The 18914-nt window shown below is 42.6% G+C and overlaps 1 protein-coding gene across 1 annotated transcript in view; it reads right to left on the minus strand.

Moving 5' to 3' along the window:
* Positions 1-1762: 1762 nt before the first annotated feature.
* The window catches only part of UGP2 (UDP-glucose pyrophosphorylase 2), a 95306-nt gene continuing 78154 nt past the window's right edge, over positions 1763-18914 (minus strand). The window contains exons 7-10 of the mRNA XM_018555957.1: positions 11787-11984; positions 11406-11648; positions 8882-8986; positions 1763-2172 (exon numbers count right to left, since the gene is read on the minus strand). Of these exons, the coding sequence (XP_018411459.1) occupies positions 2065-2172; positions 8882-8986; positions 11406-11648; positions 11787-11984 (654 nt within the window). The 3' untranslated portion in view covers positions 1763-2064. The remainder of the gene's footprint in view (positions 2173-8881; positions 8987-11405; positions 11649-11786; positions 11985-18914) is intronic.

The raw sequence follows: 18914 nt of genomic DNA on the forward strand, positions 1-18914 counted from the left end.
CATCTGACCATAGAGAATCTGCAGATAATTGTAAGGTGTATGGTCAGCTTAAAGCTAGCCATATGCGTTAATCTCCTTTCTATTGAACATTAAAAGAACGCACGTCGATTGGGTATAAATCACATGGACTGTTTAGACTGGCCCTTGCACTACAAAGTTGTTGGTACATAATGAAGGACCTAAGAGGCCATTAGGCTGAGTTCACACCTAGGCATATCGAGTATGCGCGTTTCATGATGCGCGTTTTTTACAGTGATTCGCGGTTAAAAAAAAACACGCGCCAAACGTGCGTTTCCGAGGGCTACTTGGCTGTATCCCAATGGAAACGCGCAACAAAAACGCCCCAAAGAAGCTCCTGTACTTCTTTGGGCGTTGGTCGTTTTGTAGCGCGTTCATATGGCCTGTAATACGCCCAGGTGTGAACCATACCCATAGGAAATAATGGGATTTCGGTGTTTGAGCGTTTTGTAGAGCGTTCGAACGCGCTACAAAACGCCCAGGTGTGAACCGGGCCTTATACTGCTGGCTTGTTTGCTGCAGACATACCCAATTTATTAGAATGCTTCCCTCTTCCTGTCATTGTGAGATGAGCTATGGGTTCTACGTCCCTATTCATCTGTAGCATCCTCTCCCAGGATGACATTTTCATATCATGTGCTTGCAGTGGAGTTTTACATTGCAAATCTGAAACACTATCGTGCTGCTACTTATCATAGGTAGGGCAGAAAAAGAAAAAAAAAAGGCTGTAAAGGAGCCGTATGCAAGATTGATGTTGGCCCTTGAGTTGTGGTCCTTGGGAGCAGGATATGCCAATACAAATGGGGTGTCATTGCCATGGGAGGCCACTGTGCTTTGGTTTTTTGCTCAGATACTTGGCATCCCTGCTTATGCAACACTTTCCTACGCCCTGGCTTTGGGGAGCAAGCTGTGTAAACTACATTGGCTTTCCTCTCCTATTACCCCCCCTTGCTCCTCTTTTCAGAAATCCTGCTCTTCCTTTGGGTACTCAACCAAAAGCTCAAAAGCTTTCAACTGATAAACAAGGGGCTGTATCATATTCAACAGATTAATAAGAGGTCAGAAACCTTTGACATTACCTTATTCCAAGTCGAGCTTGCAGTTGCCACCGTCTATAACTGGTTTTGTTTGGAGCAGATACACCATTCTCTAAGATTCCTGCAACCATTCTACACAGATCCCTCTTCCTGCCTGGTATAGCCGCTGGTGTACATAGGCTAAGTGCCCAAGGGGATGAATTTCAATGATCTACTCCATTTTATTGCCCCCAAATTATTGTACATCTGTTTGGGCAAATGATATTGGGGTTAATGTCACCCTGGAATCTTGGCACACAGCCGAAGCACTCAGGCTCATTGGGGTATAGTCAACATCTCCTTGATGGCAGCTAATTTTAAAGTGCTATCATGCTGGTACTTGGTTCTTACTAGACTGGCACTTACTGTATATGTCCAGGGATTTCCCCTTTGTACCTGCTGTTCTCAACCCCAAAACCCCTATTTCAACACTGTGTTCCATTTTTTTCTGCAATCACTACTTCTCAGACTGCTAAGAAATGTTGATATCTGTCCATTGTGATATTTCAAATAATAATGATAATGTATATGTAAGCCAAATAGTTTTTTATGTACGTTCTTTGTCCCACTCTTGAGCTTGTTCCTACTGTTGCTGTGATAAGGAGATCATTAACAAAGGATGAAAAAGAAATACAAAATGCCATAATGAATGTCACACAAAAGCTTTCGTTTGTCCTTTTATTTTGTCACACATAAGGACGGTATTGCACTTTAAAGGGTTTTCTACATTAACAGGGTTCTCCTTTTCTAGACTACTAAATACTGTATTTATTGCTTCCAAATATAACAGGGAATTCTTCTTTGTTTAAATAAAGACTATATAACACACAGACATTGTACAATACTGACAATAATGTGGGGATTAGGACCACTAGGGTCGGATCAGCTGGGTACCAGCCACCTCCATTCAGAGCTTTTAATATTGTGTACTGTACATCATTCATAAAAATCGGTTTACGCAGAGGTGGCTTCAGTGGTCCAGGATCCGAAGGTTTCCAGACACAATCTTGTTTTCCAACACAGCACCAGGTGGGATGTCAATTCTGTCACCATGATTAGCGATGATAATTACTGTGCCCTAAAGAGGAGACAAAGAAGGAGCATATATGAAACCACCCCAAATAGCCGGATTACCACACAACTGTTGTCAATTTCAGTCCAATTAAGGATGCCATAGACTTAACAATTTGGGTTATCGTTGGATTGGGAAAGGATCACATGTAAGTGGGCGGTCTGAGACCTCATCAGACATCCTCTGGCCGAACACTATTTCTTCCTAAGATAAGCCAACAATTGGCTGAGTGCGAATGTTTGTGTCTGGGGGGCAGAAGGATACCCCATCCTTCTGCCCCCCAGACACAAACATTCGCACTCAGCCAATCCAAATGTGTACATTTATAAGAAGCTTTTATGTCTGATAATGCCTGTACATACAACCCTAACGACAATGTGTATGGAAGCATTTACTGGATCATTAGTGTGTGTTCATTTTGTACTTTGACAGATCAGAGGATATAAAAATAGAACTGTAACCTTTATATTCTATATACATTATGGAAATTGTACAAGAGCTGACAAGTTTATAAACTATCCTAAAAGGATCTTTTTCCTGCAGTCCATTGAGGGACACAGGAATATTTAGACTCTCAGGTTTTAATGCTTACGGGACCTAGCAGAGTGCACCTTGACCAGAAAGGGTTAAATCTGATCATCAAAGAGGACCTGGACCCAGATCTTTAAAAGAACAACAAACACATCTTTAGAAATGTTTCGTAATGACAATCTGCACACACATCCTTCTAGATAATTGCCGGCTTTGTATTCTTTGTATATCTTATTTATCTTTTCATTCCCAGTCTTCTGACAGTGGCCATGTTTACTAAGGGCAGATTACTAGCTCACCTATTACTTCCTGGATTACTGGCACATGTGACTAGGACATGTGACCATACACCATCTCAGGGGAGGAAAATGCCTTTCCCTGAAATCTCGTGAGATTACAGATGAGATTTCCCAGCAATGCTCTGCGGATGACGAGGCAATCCCAGTGTGCATTGCTTTGGTAAACGGAACTCATTTTGCCCTTACACTTGCAGAACATTCACTTCCTGGTTTGAAAGTATTTCATAAATCACAGCATTTTACACCTGACATGTCTCTGTTATTATTAATAGGGATGCACTGATACTAGTATCGATATCGGTTTCCGATACCGAGTATTCGGGCGAGCACTCGTAGTCGCCCAAATGCTCCGATGCCTAGCACGTTTACTTCAGGTATCAGGAAGTCGGGCAGTGCGTCGTGACACGCTGCCCAGTTTCCTGATTAGCCGGGAATCGGCTCCATGCTCTCTCGTCACTTGTGATGAGAGAGCATAGAGCCGACTTCCCGGCCAACCAGGAAGCCGGGCAGCGTGTCATGACGCACTGCCCGGCTTCCTAATTGGTCTGGAAGCTGGCCAATCAGGAAGCCGGGGGCCATGTAATGACGCAACTGCCGGCATTCTGATTGGCCGGGAAGCTGGCTTCATGCTCCCTCGTCATCACATGTTGAGGGAGCATGGAGCCGGCCTCCCGGCCAATCAGAGAGCAGGGCGTCACGTCATTACACGGTGCCCGGCTTCCTGATTGGCCGGCCAGACGGCTCCGGCTGCGTACCGGAGGAAGGCCACGTTCTGGCTGGAGAGGCCCCGGGGGGTGACAGGCTGGATAAGGTAAGAGGGGACAGACTTGATTGTTAATCGGGAAGCCGGGTGGCGAGTCATTACACGCCACCTGGCTTCCTGAATGGGACTTCCGTTACTCGGTAATTATCAGCGAGTACCGAAAACAATTATCGGTACTCGGTACCAAAATACCGGTATCGGTGCATCCCTAATTATGAATCATCAGACATAGAGGGATGCATTAGGAGAATTAGATTTTTGAGTGTAACGGTCTGCTTTAAGAATGGATGATGGTCTGCCTATGCCACCTAAAGATGGCGGAATGAGAAGCCAGTACACCCTTACAGCGTGCCTTCCAAGATTACAAAAGGGAATCAGTCTTTCTGAAAGAAGCAATGGCTGAGATATACTCTCTCACAGCCCTAAACACATCTGGACAATGGAGGGATTATTTTTGCTTTTGGTGAACTAGAGTCGGATAGGAACCGGTGCAAAATGCCCTGGTTTAGGTGAAAGGCAGAACTTGCTTTAGACAAGAAGAAGGTCCTGGGCTTTAACACCTCATCCCTATGCAAAACCAAAAATGGTCTTTGAAGGATAAGCCACCAATTTAGACACTTGCCTAGCAGAGGTGATGACTACCAGAAAAACCACCTTACAGGTGATAAGGAAATGTCTCTAATGGAATCAAACAGCAGTTTCGGAGAGAACCAGATGTAGTTCCCATAAAGTCACGAATGGGGGAGCTATTAGGGAACACTCTGTAAAAAGGTCTTAGATAAGGATTTACAGCTCTCATCCTTGATTGTGTGTGTACACTCCTATGTGTCATTTCTAGAGCGGTGTCATCAATGCAGCTAGTGAAGAAAGTAAATAGTAACATTTCCTGTGTACATAAAGCAAGTATAGAATAAAAGAAGACTTCACTCCCTGCACAAACAGTTACATACAGCTGCTACTATAGCATATATCACATACGTAGCCTCAGTACTTAAAAAGAGGAACCTCAATGTAGCCTGACCCTACTAGAAACTCACAACAGTGAGTTACAGGAAAACTGTCTCAGCTCTAAAAACAATCACTCCATCTGGAATCTTCAGACATATTGGCCTGACCTGAATAGCGATGTTCATTGGAATGTGTTAAATAGAAAACAGACGCACAGTCACTGCCAAATGTAGGATTGTCGTAAAGAGAACACCGGTATAGATAAGCAACCAGGAAACTGCGCTGCTTGGCTAACGGGAGAGCTTCCCATACCTGGCCTGAATCGACCAGTAGTGTAGATGACTGGAGAAAATTCCACAAATTCAGGGCTGTGACAGACAGAACACCATTATAAAACTGGAAAACTGCACTAGTCGGCTGACTGGAGAAACTTTCAGGGATTTCAGCATCTGGCATGAATCTCCCAGCAGCTGTTGATGGGAGAAATATCTCGGGAAATGAACAAGAAAACACATCCATTCTCCTGAGGACAGAAGCAATAAACGGAAGCATGCTGGTTGTGGATGGGGCTATCCTGTGCTGGGCAACATTTTTATTGGTGCTAGTGGCCATTTTTCCTGTAGGTAGGAATATAACCCAACAGTCTAAGAATTCCTGCGTCTCTCAATGGACGAGAACGAAAAGGTAATTCCACCAAACACTGTCACTACTGAGCTACCTGGAAAGCTATATGTTGGTTTTAACAAGGTTTCCTACAGGACCTGCATGCCAATCTCTCAGTGCTGTGACTCAAGGAGCAGTATCACTTTCCACCCAGTACACCCTCATTTCACTCTAGTTTAGGGGGAGTTCCCTCAGTGGCAGTGCATATGAAAACACAATTCTTCTAAAGATTTACAAAAGAAATATCTCAATTAGGGATGCACTGATACTAGTATCGGTATCTGTGGCAAGTACTTGTGCCTAGCCTGATACCTGAGCTTCTGTTATTAGGAAGACGGGCAGCAAGTCATTACATGCTGATCAGCTTCCTGATTGGCCCGGGAAGCCGGCTCCATGCTCCCTCGTCATTTGGTGACGAGGGAGCATGGAGACGCACGGCCTTCTGATTGGCCAGAAAGCCGGCTCCATGCTTCCTCATCACTTGGTAACAAGTGAGCATGGAGACGGCTTCCCTGCTAATCAGGAAGCCAGGCCGGCGAGTCATTACACGCTGCCTGGCTTCCTTAATGGGACTTCCGATATCAGCGAGTACAGAATAAAACATATCGGTACTCGATGGCAAAAAAGCGCTATCGGTGCATCCCTAATATCAATAAATGAAAAGGACATAGTGGGCGATTCAGTCAGGCCAGAAGCAGGGTTAGAGAAATCTATCATGTCAACACCTTAATACTGACCATCTACCTCATCTGAAGAACAAAGCCTTGCATTCATAGCACCATGCGGATTGGTCTGTCAGTGCTTTCATTCAGCCCCACCTAGGTGTTAGCCACAGCATCGTACAATTTGCTTCATTTGCCTAGTTACATAATATCCAAACCATGGCCTTCAGGTCTAGATTATGGTTCGGATAACTTTGGTTAGTTTGATTAGGAGGAGAAATCGCAGTAATGGTAAACACCGTGAAATTTTGTACAGCTTTCTATTTATTGGCACAATGATTTGTGTGTCCCTTTTGCATTGTGCTAAGCTGTTCCTTGAAGCAGATTTAAGTCGTCCCCTGTGGATAATGTGCTCAGCAGAAGCACTGCTCTCTTCATTGGGTTCTCTTGGCTGGAAAGTCAATCACAAGTGACAACTTGCAGTTTAAAGAGACAATTTCTTTCTCCATATAAATGCACTTTGTGCATTGCTGTAAAGTGTTAAAGCTGAACTCCAGGCTCAGTGAAAACATACTGCGTGTTGTAGGATGAGGATAGTGTCTTCATTATAAGCAGCTTATGTACTGATAAATGACAATACCTTAAAGAAGACTAACGTTGCTTTTTCTGCAGAAGCTCCAGCTGGGTGACTACTTTTCATGTGCATTGCCCTTGTACACTGCAAGCTTGGTCCCCGAACTACTCCCAGTCCTCAGTTCTACAATTGAGTCTAACAACAGAGAGATAACAGCTGCAGTTTGTATATATTCGCCCACTGCTGCTGTTTTTTTATTTAACCATAACTGATGCATTAATTATGAAACAATATGCTCATATTCAGCATAAAGCCATTTCCTGCACCTGGAGTTCAGCTTTAAGAACACAGCCCAAAAATGACAGTGGTGGGCGAACCAATGTGTAGGTTTTAGATGTCACTCTTGTCAACTAGAATTAAATATGACATCTATTTTAACATGAAAGGCTCTCACCAACCCACCCTGAGCCAATTAGAAGGTAAGATGGCTGTGTGGGTGGTGAGAGCTTTGTACCATACACACAGCATGACTTTTCCCTTGAAGGTACTCTAAATGCAAGGCAGCGATGGTCACTTTCTGGCTGAATGAATCTGAATAATTGCTGTATAAGAAGTTTCATTTTATAGAATAAAAATAATAGGCAGGATCGATGGTATTCACTTATATCCGCGCCAGCGTTCAGAGGCATGTATAGATCACGGCATAGATTTATACACAAATGTGTCATATTGACTATAAAACAAGATTCTGATCCAATGTATAATCCTCTTTTAATAGCAACATGGCCCAGTCCTCATCTCTGATAGAGTCTCTGTATTTCCGGTACCAATGGGCTCAATACTAATCTTCACCTGTAGTAATGGCAGCATCACTGCTTACCATCCCTTCCATCCACTCATTTAATCACATTCAGTAAAGCAAACAGCAAAATGCTTAAAACCGAACAACTAAAATCTTTTTTCACTGACTGGACATAACAAGTCATATGTGAATGGTTGATATAAGTTACTGCACTTTACACAACATCTTTGTTCTTTAAGTAATCCTAGATACACTATCACTTTGTTAAGTCCATCCAGTACAAGATGGATTCTTATTGTTTGCTATGGGTTACAATGGGTAAGAAGAACCATCACAAAAAACACTGCATCCTGATACCTGCATGTGGTCACTATTGGTAATTCTAGAATATTCATTCCTTTTTTATTTCACACCCGTCATTTATATATTAAGTGGCTGAAACAAACTAACAGTGTCACGGGTAGTTGCAGCAACATTGTTTTTAAAGGTGTTAATGAAAGGGAACCATTGTAAGCACCCTGTTTTTGCTATATTTTGTCCCAATCCCGGCTTGGTTTGCATGTAGGCATGGGAAAAAAAAACATACATGAAAAAGGCATGTGCAATAAAAAAATAATATACTGTATATAATAAAGTACTATCATGAAAGAACTGAACGCGTGCAGTTAGCAAAATGGAATTAAATTGGAGCAGTAGGATGTGAATTAGAGGTCAAGACCCCTCACTCGTCCCCTTAAAGGGAATATAATTGGGAAGAATTGTATTTATGATCACTATAAATGCATCAAAATTGACAAGCTAAAAAATTAAAATCCAAAGTAAAATACATAAAAGCTGGCACCACCGTGTATGCACCTTCATGACCATATAATAGAGCAGCTGTAAAATTAGTTGCAAATACGTTTTCAAAAAGCTGGTGTTCCATCAACCGCCGCCCCCCCCCCACACACACACACACACACACACACACCCCACAACACCTACCTTCCCAGGTTCCCACAATACAATTCAGGCACCAATGAGGGGAGCGGAGCCTGCACTGTACCACACAATAGAGTTGTGCTTTGGCTCCAGCTTCGTTCAAGATGGAATTGTCAGGGCTTCTCCGGGCACAGAGTAGCACTATTTTATTTCCACCTTATACAGAATATAGTGTAAATTTATTCTCCACATTGCCCTAAATAAAATGTTTGCTGGGATGAGATAATCTGAGTATAACATGACTTTATGGACACGAAGCAGCAGGGCGTGACCTTATTAGCACAATTCTTATCCTTAAACAATCATTTCTTGTTTGCTCTTCAGATTCTTTTTGTGCTGCTAGTATTCAGAGGGGACTGTGCTGATGCCTGAAATATGCGCTGTACGGTGATGGAACAATTGTACCTGAAATAGTGATGGGCAGGGAGTGCACTGACAAGGCTAGCTCAGTACAGTATAATATAGATGGCTGACTCAGCACACTGTACACACCTTCAGTGCAACATTCTTCCCAAAGGTCACATCTCCTGACACGGTGAGATGATCCAGCTCGAGCATGTCTGGTATGCTTTCAAACCTCTTCAAGTAGTCTTGCACCTAGTGGGAACATAGGAAATGAAGTCATGCTGTGCAAATGTCAAGAAACAAATACAACAGCAGTATCAGTGTAATAATAGCAGCAGCAGCAACACAGGCTGTATAAAATAACAGCCAGTTCAGCCCAGTAGGGCATTTATCATCAAACGTGTAAAGCAGAGCCATATGTAATATATCCCTAGCCCAATAAAAATGAGGTCTATAGTTGCCTGGAATGTGACTAAGCTTAGAGGCAGCTACATAGTGGCTCAGTGATGTTGTCCCTGAAGAAACCCAAGGCAATTTATAATGCACATTGTATCTGCCCTCTCCTTACTGTTGGTTAGTACGGCTGACTAGAATAGGGGTGGTCCAACAGTGAGGTGCAGGATGTGGGGACTGGAACAAAGATAAGCAAACAAGCAACTGGAAGTGTCTGCTGTTCCACTCAAAAGTCAGTGATGTTACTTTACATGCACTGCAGGTACATTTATATACTAATATATAAGCAGCAGCACAGCTAACATGCAGCTAAGATCCTGACACCCTCAAAATGATGGGTTACCCTTTAGTGCCCCAATTTACAGTAAAGCTAACAAAAATGTGAAACTCCTATTACCTTATCTGAGTTTTTTCCTGGTTCAGGCCTATGTAGATACGGCAAGCTGAGGGATAGTAATGCTTAGGCGGTACGATTCCCATTTTTGCATTTATGGATTGCCGTTTAAAGGGAATAAGACATCCACACAGGAAAATAATCAATTGATCCCTGCAGATTTTGTAAGTTTGCCCACTTACAAAGAAATGAAAGGTCTATAATTATTACCATAGGTGTATTTTAAATGATCGAGACAGAATATCAACCAGAAAAAACACATGATACAAATGTTATAAATTGAGTTGCAGTTCAGTGAGTAAAATAAGTATTTGACCCCCAAGCAAAACATGACTTAGTACTTGGTCAGGAAACCCTTGTGGGCAAGCACAGAGGTAAGACGTTTCTCGTAGTTGGTTACCAGGATTGCACACATCTCAGGAGGGATTTTGGTCCACTCTTCTTTACAGATCTTCTCTAACTCCTTAAGGTTTCTTGGCTGTTGCTTGGCAACTTGAAGTTTCAGCTCCCTCCATACATTTTATATAGGGTTAAGGTCTGGAGACTGGCTAGGCCACTCCATGACCTTATTGTGCTTCTTCTTCAGCAACTGCTTTGTTGCCTTCAGTGTTCTGATTGAGGGAAGGAGGTTCTCATCCAAGATTTTACAATACATGGCCCCGCCCATTGGCCCCTCAATGCGGCAATGTCGGCCTGTACCTTTAGCAGGGAAACAACCCCAAAGCATAATGTTTCCATCTCAGTGCTTGACTGGAGGGATGGTGTTCGTAGGGTCATAGTCAGCATTTTTCTTCCTCCAAACATGGCGAGTCGAGTTAATACCAAAGAGCTCAATTTTGGTCTCATCTGACTGCAGCACTTTCTCCCAATCCTGCTCTGAATCATTCACATGTTCATTGGCAAACTTCAGATGGGCCTGTACATGTGCCTTCTTGAGGAGGGGGACCTTGTGGGCGCCACAGGATCTCAATTCTTGGCTGTGTATTGTCTTACCAATGGTTTGTTTGGTGACTGTGGTCCCAACTGCCTTGATATCATTCACAAGCTCCTGCCGTGTAGTTCTGGGCTGATCCCTCACATGCTCCTCCTGTGTAGTTCTGGGCTGATCCCTCACAAGCTCCTCCTGTGTAGTTCTGGGTTGATCGCTCACTTTTCTCATGATCATCCTTACCCCATGAGGTGAAATCTTGCATGCAGCTCCAGACCGAGGGCGATTGATGGTTATTTTGTATGCCTTCCATTTGTGAATAATCGCTCCAACAGTTGTTTCCTTCTCACCAAGCTTCTTGCCGATAGTCTTGTAGCCCATTCCAGCCTTGTGCAGGTCTACAATCTTGTCCCCAACGTCCTTTGACAGCTTTTTGGTCTTGTCCATGGTGGTGAGGTTTGAATGGAAGGAAGAGATTCTGTGGACAGGTGTCTTTTATATACATAACGAGCTGTCGTTAGAAGCACCTTCTTAAGTTGACAGAACTAATCTGTGTACCACATAGCCAGTCTGTGGGAGCCAGAATTATTATTGGTTGGTAGGGAATCAAATACTTATTTTACTCACTGAACTGCAACTCAATTTATAACATTTGTATCATGTGTTTTTTTCTGGATTTTTGGTTCATATTCTGTCTCTATTATTTAAAATACGCCTGTGATAAAAACTGTAGACCTTTCATTTCTTTGTAAGTGGGCAAACCTACAAAATCTGCAGGGGATCAAATAATTATTTTCCTCAGTGTATGTATGCACCCACTATGCTATAAAAAAAATAACGAGAATGATGACCTTAAAAGGCATGCTGCCGTGTTCAAGCCTCTCTCTTGTCCTCACCTTGGTGAATGAGCTGCCCAGTTTGACCAGGGGCACTGTAGGAAACTCCCTCTTCTCACTCATGGTCAGTGATCCGGCATTCAGGCTGTACAGGTTGGACATGACAAGCAGCAGATCAGATGTGGTTTTCACTGGAAGGAAGCGGCTTCGAGGGACATTGATGCCCAGTGAATTTTCAAAACTTTTGACAGCAGCACCCACAGCGGTCTCCAGCTGGATAACATTTAAACCGCCATCCAAGGTCTGTGGAGACAATGATACAAGGTAAGGATTGAATACTGTTAATATTATTCCCTGTCCATGTTGCATGTTAGAGAGTAAGATGTGATTTTACTGATCATTTCCTGCTGTTTGCACAGAAAGTAATCTTGTGGAGTTTACCTTTGGATTAACTATGATTTCCATATCAATGGAGTTGGCTTCTTGTAACCGCTTGATAGCCGGCAAGGAGATCCACAAATTATTTGTGTTGAAGATCTTGAACTTAGACACGGATTTAAACTCGTCAACATGGGGTTTGGGCACTTGTGCAATTTCCACCAACCGCAGCTTCCCTTCATACTGAGTGAGCGTACCACCCTGTGATTGGCCAAGAGAAACACATTATAAACCATAAAATCGACAAGTAAAAACACCAATGTCCTGGTCTATTGCATATACAAAATTCTATATAGAGGGAAAGTGGTACCCACACCAATGTCTTGGTCTATAACTTAAAAACCTCATTATAAACGCCCCTCTGAGGAAGTCCGTTAGGATGTAAGTGTGGTTAGGATCTCTCCCTGCTATGATGTCATGGATCTCCGTTTGTACTTATCCAATGCGATGGATTTAACAGGCACCCTGGATGGAGCCGACAGCTATCTTTGCTGAATGTGCAGGAGCGCATGGAAACAAATATAGAGACGTACTGTGGTGACAGATAAGTACTGGTCTGTCGATCTTGAGCAGAACTATTGTGTATATACAGCAAGTTGTGGCATTTACGTGAGAACTTTCACTTGAGCTTTAAATCATGAGTCAAAAGTGCAGTGTCCATTTGACAACCCGTGTTGATTAGCTCAAATATGAGATATAACGGCCATATATTGCCCCTTGCTGGCACTCACTGCTGAAATATATTGCTCCCTTATACGTAGCATGTCATCTCGCACTGCATGTCTGCTGTAGCAGATTGCCTCCTGCTGTGCATTAGGGCTGCAACTAATGATTATTTTCATAACCGATTATTTTTTCAATTAATCGAATAAAAAAATACCATCCTTAAATGAAAATAAAATACAGAAATGCAGTGTTACAAAGGTTACTTCAGAATAAAACTGCATAGACAATTTTTTGCAATCGCACTGCGGTACCGTGCATTCCAGTGCGGGCAATCACACTGGGTGGGACGCGCATTTGGGTTGCAACGCACTTCCCGAAGCAGAATTCGTCAGGCCAAAAACGAAAATTACTTTTTTTCCCACCTTTGAAATTGTTTTTTTTAATAATTGTAATGTAAGCACATGGCGCTTGAATAGCTTCAGCCAGGGAATGACCACTGCCAGTGGCAAGATTCCGCAGGCAGCAGTTGAATGTAATTAGAGCAGGTAGTGGGCTGGTGCAATAGCCAGAGGGAGGTGGTACCCATACCAAGGCCCTGGTCTGTTAGACATACAAATCTTCCAGAGAGGAAGAGGGGAGGTGGTACCCAATCACATTCTAGCCGTCATCCAACATCGGCTTCAAAATGTAAGATCAGAATCTGGTTGCTGTGGGCATCAGATTCAATTTTTTTGTTATTAAAGAATATTTCTGCTTGCTTTACAAATTGTCCACACTGCCTTTCATAAACAAACTAAAGATGATCAAAATAGAAAACATTTATTATGCAGTCAGGAATTGGTTACCCAGAGTTCTATTAATATTCAGTAAATGCTGAACTTTTGGTACTCCCCTTAAAAAGGAGAACTATGAGGTGAGTGATTTTCACTCACCTCATAGTTCTAGCCGACCTGTGACAATGAGACTGTCACAGGTCAGCTCAGTAGCTCGGGAGGTGAGCGAACACATACCGGCGTTCGCTCACCTCTCGATCCTGCCACGGCTCTCTGCCGTGACAGGGGAGGGGCTGGATCCCCCCCACCCCGCTCTGATCCGCCAGCGCTGACTGGCGGAACGGACGGGAGAGGGGGCGGGTACAGCTGGCTCTGCCTCTAGATAGGCAGAGCCAGCTGTCAGTCACGTAGCTGGGCGGATCCCGGCACAATTGTCGGGATCCGCTTCAGCTGCGGCGTCTCAGTATACCGCGAGCTGCAGCTCGCGGTATACTTAGCCTAGGGTGACAGGAGGACGCTAGTTTGTGTCCCCCCGTTACCCTAAGGAGAACTATGGGGAAAAGCCTGAACCCCATAGTTCTCCTTTAAAAGGCAAATGTACATGTGTGCGCACCACATACTTTCTTGTAGGTAGCTAATAGAACTCCGAGATATTACATGGCTGGAAAGGAGCCCCACAATGAGCACCCACGTGCCTGCAAAGGTGACCTGCCATCCATTGCCTGCACCTCCATTGTATTATCTATAGTTATACAAGGAAATAACACTGACTGGCTCCTTTATTCAGTCATGACTCGTGACTGTCACAGCAGGGAAGGTGTCACTCTTCAACAGAGAAGCGAAGATCTGGAGAGGACTCCAATCCTGCCTGCCCCCAATAGAAATTGGGAAATTGCTGCCACTTTAAGAGCTTGCGTCTTAAAGTGGCAGCAATTCTAACAGGCTCTGTTTTAATGGTTTAACACGAATAATCTCTATGCAGAGAGTTTCACAGAGGTGTGTGCTGAGGAACGCAGGTCAAGATCTAGTAAATAAGGCTTCTAGGTGTTATGCTTGTGGACTGAATGGTTTGTGGGCTGATCATTCCTTAAGGCAGCTATACACTGTACAAATCTCAGCTGGTGGATGTTTCTGTTGCACCCTTTAGGCAAACATTCTTTGATCAGAACATCGAAGGTGCCAGTTGGAAAATCTTTACGCAAACAGTGACGGCAGCAAATCAGCTACTGTCCCTGTTGGGGTATTCAGACAGCGGCAGCCCAGCGTCTGTGATCTGTGGAGTGATCTGTTATATTTTTTTCATTCAGTCAGCAGGTGGAATGACCAAAATATAACTGAATACCCAGCTTTAGAGTGATCATTTTTAGGAACTAAAAAAAACAAAGGGATTAAATAACAGACTTAGAAAATCTTATTCGTCTTGGTGAAATGAGCATGTATACACTTTGCTGTTTTCAATCTTTCAATGTTTTCAATGTTTCAGAGTAGGAAGCACAGCCTGCAGATGTAGTGAGGAAATATGGCCTACCCATTCATTATAATTTAATACCTACAAATGCTACACAAAAAAACTTTTTAAACCTTAATTCAAATACATATACTGAATCCTGGGAAGGAAAAAGAAAATATTAGCCCCAGCTCCTTCGCCCAGTTCTGACCAGATATTCAACCTGTACTATATATATACCCCCGCACCAAGGGCACCCACTCTGAAGGAGCTTTACTACCAGCAGAGGGGTCATCCGACTCGGGGGAGGTTGAACCCAGCTGGGAGATAGTAGGGAGGATCCATCAACTTTGCATGGCTTGGAGCGAGGACAAAAAGAGAACAGGTACTGGGGGAGGGGATATGCTTTTTATTAGATTGTTAGAAGTTGTCCTGTGGGGCCAGAGCTGATCTATATGTATGCCGACATGAGGCGAGCTAGGATATAGATATATATATATAGATATATATATAAAACACACACATTTATATGAGAGAAAAAAAAAAGACTATCATTTTCTTTTAACATTTTTAAACACATCAGGCTCCTGGAATATGGAGATTTGGCAGTACACATACTCTAACAATAATGTTTGACCACCAGCACATCATCTGTAAGGCATCAGACAAGTGAATGCAGCAGATAACTAGACATGGGAGAATTCTGGGAAATCGTGCTCTCGGGAGGACTATTGTTTTACTCTGGCAGATGTGACAGATATCTTCAAAATTAACATTTCCCAGTGAAATGCTAATATGACTTTCTCATCACAATTCTGCTCGCATTTCAATATATTAACTGAGCTCGCTTTGTTATGCTGGTCATACACTGTAATCTTTGCAATGTGACAGATTCTAGCAACAGGCAGGAAAAAAGGCAGAGATGTATTCTTACATTGTTCGTAATGGCTGGACTGTACAATGGTTGAAGGGAACCTGTCAGGAATGGAGATTTGTAAAAATCTGAATCTGAGCTCTCAAATGAAACCTGTTCTAATCTTCTGCAGGGAAAAAAGTAACAAGTTTACACTAATGCCCCCTGCCCTCCCCAGCACCAGGTACTCTATCAATCCACCACTGTGTCTCTGTGGGACATCACTGCTGTGTTTTATGATTCTAAAGTGGGCATAGCCTAGCTAAAGATTGAAAGTGTGGTCTAATGTGGAGGACAGTAAAGTTAAAAAAAGCCAGAATGTGGCCCTAGATCTGCGATCATCACCCTGTAAATCTTCATAGATTACTGCCCGGACTTTGGTAGCTGCCTGACTTCAAAGGGACCCTACAACGCCGCTGCTGCTGTATATCCCCAGAGCCGTCTACGTCACAACTCTCCAGTTCAATGAAAATAGCTTGTCACTTCAGTCAGCACACTAGAAATATGTCATCATCTACAAGGAAACTTTCACAACTCTTCTGTGGCCTTTATCGTACTGATGATGTCAAATGGTAAATACATTCAGTAAAGCAACCTGCCTAAAATAATAATGTCCAAAGTATGGAGGATCAAAACCCTAAAAGTATTGTTTAGAACATCCTCCATTTACTGTGAAAAGCAAATAAACCTCCCAGTAGGTGGTAGTGGATATAAACGTGTACACTGCTGAGTAAATGTCATGTACACATTGTGACGTCTTACACTGCCAGCTGGCACAGGACAGTCATCTATTCCCATCATGTTTATATATTTGTCTTTGCCTTGTACTTGCTGAGGGCTGTTATTTGCAGCCTTCTATTATTGAAATGTAAAGTGCTGTGTGCTTTACAGCAAAATTACAATAACACTAATTCCCTATAGCCTGTGTCCTGTATTCTAATCCAGTATAAGTCCCTTATACTCTCACCATTAAACTTTTGGCAAGTGGTGTCTATTTGTCCTGGTCACCATTACCACTTAGAAGGTAAGGGAAAACCTAACATTTTAGAGGTGTCATGAGAAACCTTCCAACGGGGACAAATGTTCTATTGAACTGTCTAAGGTGGGCATTGCCCTCATTTTTGGGAGATTTTCTCTGATTTCTAAGAAAGGAAATGAAGGGAAATACACAAAACAATACAGCCATGAAAAAAGGGCCTTTGCAAACTGTCAAAATAATGTATCTTAGATACACCCCAATGCTTCCTGCTGCCTGACATTTTACAGTCTGTGGAGTGTAGATACAACAGCCATTTCCCTCTGGAATAAAAACACAGGAATTAACAGATTTCAAGAAAGCCAGAGAAATACAAGGTTTACCATTGCTGACCATCTAAATTCCTACCTGGTGCACTGACTTCAATACTATCTAAATCACTGACCTAAATCAAGTGTGCAAATCAGAAACGTCAGAAATAAATGTCTCATATGCATGCTTGTTCTGGATTATTGACTTTTGAACCTAGATGATCAGCATGACAGCCAGACAACTAGTACTTTCAGAAGAAGAGGTCAGCAATTTTAATTTCCAGATGTCTTTAGTCAGTTTTTGGGTTCTGGGTTCACCGGGTGAACCACTGCCTTCTTATAGCTGCCTGTAGGGACCCCGCAGTTGGGAATTATGGGGTCTCACTGTCTTGTATGTTTTGTCATGAATTTTATATTACAAGCCAGACAGCTTCCTATTTTATCTCATCACATTTCTACACACCGTTTCCAGGCACCTGGCATTATTGTTGATAAGCTATGACTGTCATAGAAGGTTCTCCCATTTACTGACAGCTGACAGAGATTGGGATCCCCTGAGAGTTATGTCATGGAAATTCCTCTTGATGTAACTGAGCAGCACAGATGGCATACTAAGAGCTGGTTTTCATTTGACTTCCGGTTCTGTAAATACTGAAAGATGTAACAATACTAAGCGTATCATATTCACAAATATTAGTATAACAAGGCTGATGATCTTGGCTGAGTGTATGACCAAGAGTAGTGTAACCCAGATATACGACCTGCAGACCTAACCAGACCAAATAAGCTTTCCCACCATGTTTGAGAAAAATAAATAAACTATAACCTACAAAAAAACTATAAAAATTACACAACGTCTGTAAATATTGTGCTAGTTAAAAGCACAGCTTGGTCATGAACACTAGTAAAACCACACCTCCCACCTGCTGATTGGACACAATAATGAGCCATCAATTGTGCTCACTCTGCTATCCAGCTGCTACATTCAGCTTGATTGGCTCCTAGTGTCTACAATGTTCACTCAAGTTCCAACGCCGTGGGTAGGATAGTTCACAAGAGGCACTTTCAGCTGATTGTACTAAATTAATTTAAAAGTTTTTTAACTTATAATTACACCTTAAAAACAGAATTACATTTTGACCAACTTGATATAAAGAGAATGTGGTTCACCAGGTTTTTTAAAAACAATTTATTTTAATTAAAAAGCTGTACACAGCTCTCTGGCTCTGCGCTCACTCTTCCACAGTTGCAGAAGCATTATGATGGTGTGGGCAGTGGAGTTCACGGAACTCAGGTTGAACATGCCAACATATATCTAGACTGTAGACACTACTTGGGGGTGACCACACTTCTTCTGTATAAAGATACACTTAGTGAGCGTTGTCACCCAAGACTGAACCTGTCGGGATGGCTCTTACTTGCAAGATTACGAGGAAAAATAATAGGAAAGCAAACTGAAAGTGGCATGGGAATTAACCTATTAAAGCGGACCTTTACCCAGATCTTTAAAATAAGAACAAACTCACCTTTAGAAATGTTCACTAAATGACAATCTACAAACACATATTCCTGGATGACTGTCGGCTTTGTATTCTTTGCATACCTTATTTCTCTTTTTTTTCCAGTCTTCCGACAGTGGCCATGTTTACTAACGGCAGATTACTAGATCTCCTTTATCCTGGCACATGTGACTAGGACATGTGACCATGTACATCATCTCAGGGGAGGAAAATGCCTTTCCCTGAGATCTCGTGAGATTACAGATGAGATTTCCCAGCAATGCTCTGCTGATGACAAGACAATCCCAGTGTGCATTGCGCCAAACTGAAGTGATTTGCACTGTCAAAGCAGGAAGTGAATGCTCTGCAAGTGTAAGTATTTCATAAGCACAGCATTTTACACCCGACATGTCTATGTTATGATTAATCATCATACATAGAGGGATGTATTGGTAGAATTTCGTTTCTGAGTGTAAAGGTCCGCTTTAACATAATGGAGGGTAAGCTGCCATTTATAGATCTTTGTTTGGGCCTTAGATATTCTTT

The sequence above is a fragment of the Nanorana parkeri genome, unplaced genomic scaffold (assembly GCF_000935625.1).
Source record: "Nanorana parkeri isolate BGI_ZX_2015 unplaced genomic scaffold, ASM93562v1 scaffold11, whole genome shotgun sequence".
Taxonomy (NCBI): Eukaryota; Metazoa; Chordata; class Amphibia; order Anura; family Dicroglossidae; genus Nanorana; species Nanorana parkeri.